Source organism: Corvus moneduloides, chromosome 3 (genome assembly GCF_009650955.1).
Source record: "Corvus moneduloides isolate bCorMon1 chromosome 3, bCorMon1.pri, whole genome shotgun sequence".
Classification (NCBI taxonomy): domain Eukaryota; kingdom Metazoa; phylum Chordata; class Aves; order Passeriformes; family Corvidae; genus Corvus; species Corvus moneduloides.
The window spans coordinates 60,057,097-60,063,096 of record NC_045478.1 but is presented as its reverse complement, the minus strand read 5'-3'; the positions used below and the strand labels follow the sequence as shown (position 1 = coordinate 60,063,096).

General features: G+C 47.7%; 1 protein-coding gene across 1 annotated transcript in view; it reads left to right on the top strand.

Annotated features, from left to right (window-relative positions):
- Positions 1-202: 202 nt before the first annotated feature.
- The window catches only part of LOC116440728 (solute carrier family 22 member 3-like), a 30,027-nt gene continuing 24,229 nt past the window's right edge, over positions 203-6,000 (top strand). The window contains exon 1 of the mRNA XM_032101812.1: positions 203-963. Within this exon, the coding sequence (XP_031957703.1) occupies positions 550-963 (414 nt within the window). The 5' untranslated portion in view covers positions 203-549. The remainder of the gene's footprint in view (positions 964-6,000) is intronic.

Below are 6,000 nucleotides of genomic sequence, written 5' to 3'. Positions count from 1 at the left end.
TCACTGATGCTTTTTGCAACAGCTTCTGTGTTCTTTCCTATTTAACTTTCAGCTTTATCCTTGCACCTATTAATTTATCGCAGCCGCTGCAGGAGCTGGCCTTTGCAGCTGGCTCGTCCCTTAAGGAGTTAACCGGGTTTATTGCATAAGCTGTTTAACATTCGGAATGAATAGGAAATGCACGCCCCTCCTCTCCTACAATCTGTTTGTTGGCTTCAGCTCGCACTCCTCCCAGTCTGTGTGTAAGCCCAGTGCCACTTGTCGTGCCCTGAGTCTCCTCGTGTGTGCCTGGGTGTGTGCGGGGTGTGCGCCTGCATGTCCGCCTGCCGCCGAGTCCCGCTCCGCCTCCGCTCATGCCACCGGCAGCATCCTGGTGTCTCCGTGCCTGCCTGTCTGTCTGTCTGTGCGTCTGTGTGTGCTCATGAGAAGAGAGGAGCGAGGGGAGGCGAGACCGTCACGTTTGTAGGAAGTGTCAGCAGCCGATGCGAAGTGTGAAAGAAAACTCTGCCATCTCTCGGGCTGCTGCAAGAGGACAGACCACCTCACATAATGCCATCTTTTGATGAGGTTTTGAAGGAGGCCGGGGAATTTGGAAGATTTCAAAAGAGGGTCTTTTTCCTCCTTAGCCAGACAGGCATAACTTTTTCTTCCCTGTTCGCCAGCGTAGTTTTCCTTGGGCAGGCACCAGAGAACTTCTGGTGCAGGATCCCTGGGGCAGCTGAGTTAAGTGAACGATGTGGCTGGACACTGGAAGAGGAACGAAACTTCACGGTACTGCCCCTGCACCTGGGGAACAAGTCCATCAGTGGGGAGTGCGAGAGGCTGGATGTCACTTGGGACACCTCTGTCAGCTGCACCAGCCCGCTTGCCCGCTATGGCAATCACAGCACGGGCAACCTGCCACTCGCCACTTGCCACGGTAACTGGGTCTATGAACAGCCCCACTCATCTGTTGTCAGCGAGGTAAGGAAAACACCCATCCTCTAATCGGTGGTGTCTATCCTGGTGTGGGATTGCAGCAGTAAAATGGGATTGCCAATGCAAGGGTCATTGCTTTGCTGGCTGGTTTTCCTTCCCAGATTTATTTCATTTTGAGTCATGAGCAAATCGGGACAATGAGTATGATCAAGTGCTGGCATCAAGCTTTTAGGGAAAGGTGAGCTGATATGAAAGGTGGCTATTCAAAGCCAAGTGCCCAAGCAAAGCCAAATATCCTGAAGAGATATTGCTCTGTCTGTAGAGGAATGTCAGATTAAAACAAAAACTTAAGTCCTTGCAGCTGAGGCTTCTGCTGCTCAGTTTTGGGCCAGCAGCTTTGGCGGTGTAAACTCCAAGGGTACTCTATGACCTGGATCAATGTAGATTATCTCTTCTCTGTATTTCCAGTATTGAATATTTAAGTTTGCAGGTAATAAAAAACAACAGGTGGCAGACTGCCTATCTGAGATCCGGCAGGAGTCAGCAGAAGTGATTGTGCTTACTTAAGAAAAACCAAACGCACATTTCTGCCCAAAGCTGACATTCATGCTTTTCCTCAACATCAGTGTCAGAGAACAGCAGGCTATTGTCACTAGTGGTAAGCACTGGCAAGTGCAGTGATTTTTTTAATGAGGCTGCAAAAGGCCATTGCAGATTCTTTCCTAGGAGATCCTCTGTGTAATCTGTAATTGTGCCATGGATGTGCTGTGATTTGGCTCCAAAATACAGTCTGCACTCTAGGAGTGTGTATGTTAGGGTCATTTTGACAGCAATTGTCACCCACGCAGTGATGAAAAATACAAAGTGTGCTTAGAGGGATTGGCTCAGAAATCATCAAGGTGCACTGCAAAATGTGTCAGCACAGCTGAGGGCTCTGGTTCCTCTCTGTCTCAGGAGCCTCCCACTGTGCTTACACCGGAGCTGTGTCCTCCGAAACACAGAGCAGGGCACAGCAGGCAAAGCCCTGAGCAAACACTGAAAAGAGATGCCTATCCCATCCTTTCAATTCACCATCCTTCTCCCATCCAGCTGGAACTGCTGTATCCACTTGCAGGCTTCAGGCTGTCCATTCCCTGAGCACCGCATGCAACCTGAGCAGCTTTAGCCAGGGTCTACGCTCAGGAGAAGAGAAATCAGAGCACCTGACTGGCCTTTGAGCAAAGGTTCAGAATTGGCTTTTGTGTATGATCGATGAAGTCAAGGCTGCTCAGAGGGCTGCAAATGACACGCAGGGAGCTGGTGTCAAACTTTGGTCCCTAATAATGATGTATATCTGCCCACATTGGCAGTGGAAGGTAGGGCTGGGTGGGCAGGAGGCCAGATGGTGCCTGGGAGCTACAGCCTGGCTGTGGAACAATCCATGGGACATGGATGTGGTGGGAAGTTTATACTGCCACCTCCAAGGCACCTCTGCTGGGGCACTGTGAGGAATTAATTTTAATTAATTAAAATTAAAAATATTGATTCCTTTTCTGTTGCTGTCCCTTTTTTTTCCTGTTCAGCCTTGCTATAGGTGAAAGCATGTAGGTTGTGTCTGTAAGATCATGCTCAGAGTCTGTTTATGGCAGCACTTTGTGTATCAACAGATACACTGTGATTTTCCAGCAGTGATGAGTACAGCTATGGGAAAAGGAAACCAGTATTTGTCTTGCAGCAATAAATGGGAGAGAAAGGTTCAATGTTCTCGGGCAAATACCTCATCCATCTTCACCTTCTTCCTCTTTTCTGCTGGGGAGACCCTTCAGGGCCAGGGAAGGGAGGAGGGATGAAGGGATGCTTGGGGAAAGCACTTCCCACCTGTGCTCCCAAAGGTGCATATTGGGAAAACCATGAAATAACAGTCTGCAAGGAATGACAGGCTGGGACTCTCTCTCCCCTGTGCCAGGGCAGCAGGTCCCACCATCGGTGTCACTGTGACTCCTAGAGGTACTTTTGCTGGCCAGGTCCACCTTGGATAGAGGCTGCTGGGCTGTGACCTGTGCCACTTGGAACCTCTTCCCAGTTTTGCAACATTTTCTGAATAAATCATATCCCATGAGGCTTGATTTCTTCATCTAAAAAGGAAGCTTGTGGCATGCATGTCCTGACTCAATTGCTCTGAGATCAGCTACTAAAAGGGGCTTCATATCTTATTAATGAGTTATATATCCAGCAAAGACAATTTAATTCTCAGATTTAATTTAACCTCTTTTTTGCCCAGCTGAGTCTCTAACAAACCATGACTCAATTTAGGCTCTGTTTAATTAGCTCACCAAAGACTTGTTTTCTTATCCATCTACTTGTAAGTGCTTCATTTTGCCCGTGTGTGCAGAGATGTTTCTTTCAACTAAAGATTTATGGCATGTCTTGTTGAATCAACAGTGGAAGGGACTAGGGAGACAAAATTAAAAGGATGAGTTACAAAACAGTCTCAGGATATACATCCAGGGAGAAAGAGAGAGGATGGGGGGAAAAGTCAGTGTGCTCAAGTCCTTCCAGGCTTATGGCAAGCACAGGTCCAGTATGAATTTGCAGTGTGACAGGGGATTCAGAGGACAAAAGCAGGCATATAAAGCCTTCTCTGAGAAAAGATGTCACATAACACCACAGGTCTGGCAGCCAAACCACAGGCTGTTGCAATAAGTTCTGAGCACCCTTCAGATGATAATCATGTGGCTGGATGGACTGATTCATGAGAAGTTGTGAAACGAATGGCATTGTGGTACCTGACTTCACTGCTCATGTTGCTCACTGGCCGTTCTCTCATCTTAGATAGTTGTCTTATGCAAAGGTGTTCACAATAGCATCAGCAGAAGGAAGCAAAGGAAAAAAGGGGAGTGTGGATTGATAAAAAGCACACACTTCTCTATATATAGTACTTGGGGTATCTGCTGCACCACCTGCTACTGCAGGACTCCTGAGTCTCAGTGTTGGGGTAATGTCAGTGAGGTTCTGGGAGAATGTACAGGACTTTCCTCCTTCAGCATTTGAAGAGAAGAGCAAATTGTATTAAAAAGTCATCACAGGACCAACACATGGCAAAGCCAGTGACCTTGTTCTAGTGATGGGCAACACAGTATTGCTAAAGATTCCCTCTTAAAATCTTCCTTTGGTGTCCAATGGGCTCTGACAATAGGTCCCTACTTCTGCAGTGACATGGCCAAGGGTGTCTGTTCCATTGCTTTAGGTCAGGCCTTTCTGTGAGGGCAACACAGGTTCGAGGAAGTTGTCACTGGTGCTGCACACAGAGATCTGCACTGTTGGAGTTGAGCAAAGCAGACCTGGGTTGACATAAATGTTTCGAGATACCATTTTGAGACACAGCTCCACTGAGGTGGTGGATCTGTGCAGAGGACCTGAGGTGGTGGATCTGTGCAGAGGACCTTCCACTGCCAGAGGACCTTGGTCTGGTTTAGCTGAGCATGTCTTGCCCATCTCCCTGTGAAACTGCATCAGCAGCAGGATAGAAATGCAGTGGCTTCTCAGATTTTTCTTGGAGAGAGAAGCTGACAGGGTAAATTATCAAGGTAAATAGATTCCTGGCTCATGCCAGCTGGTGCCATCTGAAATGATGCTGGTCCCAGCAGGTGGCTGGCACTGCTCAGGAGGGAGGGCTGCTGACAGCAGCAGCTCTTTTAGAGGGAGGAGGGAAGGGAAGGGCTGTGTTTCTGTGCAGTGGATGGAGATGGAGAAACAACAGGTGTGCTGGGAGGCTGCAGTGGACTGGGGGCTACAAACTCATGCTCTGGCCCAAGGGTCTGGAGGGGAGCCCAGGTCACCCCCTGAGCTCTGTAGCACTTGAAACAAAAAGTGTTTTGCCTGCCAAGACCTGCTGGGTGAGCCTTGTGAAGGACCCATGTACCCAGGACATACCAAAGTCAATAAACCTAACTTTTCCAGGAAACTGTGCTGAAGTTGGGATCACTGATCTTTAATACTGCCAGGCTTTGGCACTGTGTACTTTTAACCCTGAGGAGACAAATCTAGTACTTTGTGACAGGGTGGCTGAAAATAGTGTGCAAAGGGAGAGCTATTTTCTTCAGACATTTTTGGCATTGATGACTCCTTGAGGCATGGGCATGAGTTACAATTGCAACTGCAATGAAATGGCCTGAGACGCTGGAGGAAAGGAAGAGGGAGGTCTATGTGGTCATCAGCAGCTACAGCACAGCTGGGCCTATTTTAGACAGCATTTATTTCAGCCCTTGTTGGCAGGAGTTGAGCAGAAGGGACAGTTCCCAATATGTCCTGTCTGCAGCAAGTCTTCATGCTGTAGATGATGTCATTTTGAGACCTAACAATAATTTGTTGCCGAAGTGTGAGGTCTGAGGAGGACAAATGATCATCTGAACATAGCCTATTGCACCTGCTGGGAATCAATCTTCTTACTTCTCAGCTTGCCAGCCACCTCAGAAAATACCAGCCAACATTTGCAGAGAAACCTGTAAGGCAACAAATATTGTTTGTCTCATGGTTTTTACAGTCCCTCAGAGAAGGAGATAACATGTCAGTCAAACTCAGGATGGAGAAAGCACAGCTGGTCCTTCTGCTATCCTCCTCCAAGGGAATAAACAACTCAATTTACCCTCAAATTGTTGATCTAGTGTGACTGCTGTTATTGGCATGGCAGTATATCCTGACTTATTTTCACTGTCATGATGGGATTAATATTAATTAGGGAAGGGAAAAGGGAAAAGGGCACAGAGAGCAGAGGGAGCAGCAACTGCTGAATTTCTCATGAAGCTCTGACTAAGATTTGTCTGTATGGGAGGGGCTGGAGCAGTTGCTTGCAGGGGTTAAGCCAATGGGGTGGTGTTTCTTCCATTGCCATCAAGCCCACTGGTACTAGCTGGGGGTTTAATTTTTTTCTTATTATTTTGCGGACAGCTGCTGCTTTTCCTCCGTTAGGAGATGAAGAGTTTCTCCACCTCCCTCTTTTTTTGGCCCTGAAGAGACAAAGAAAAAGGAGGAGGACAGAACAGGTCATTTGTCCTAGGATACTCAATGAATGAGGTGATCCAAATGTCAGGGACACAAAGGTCA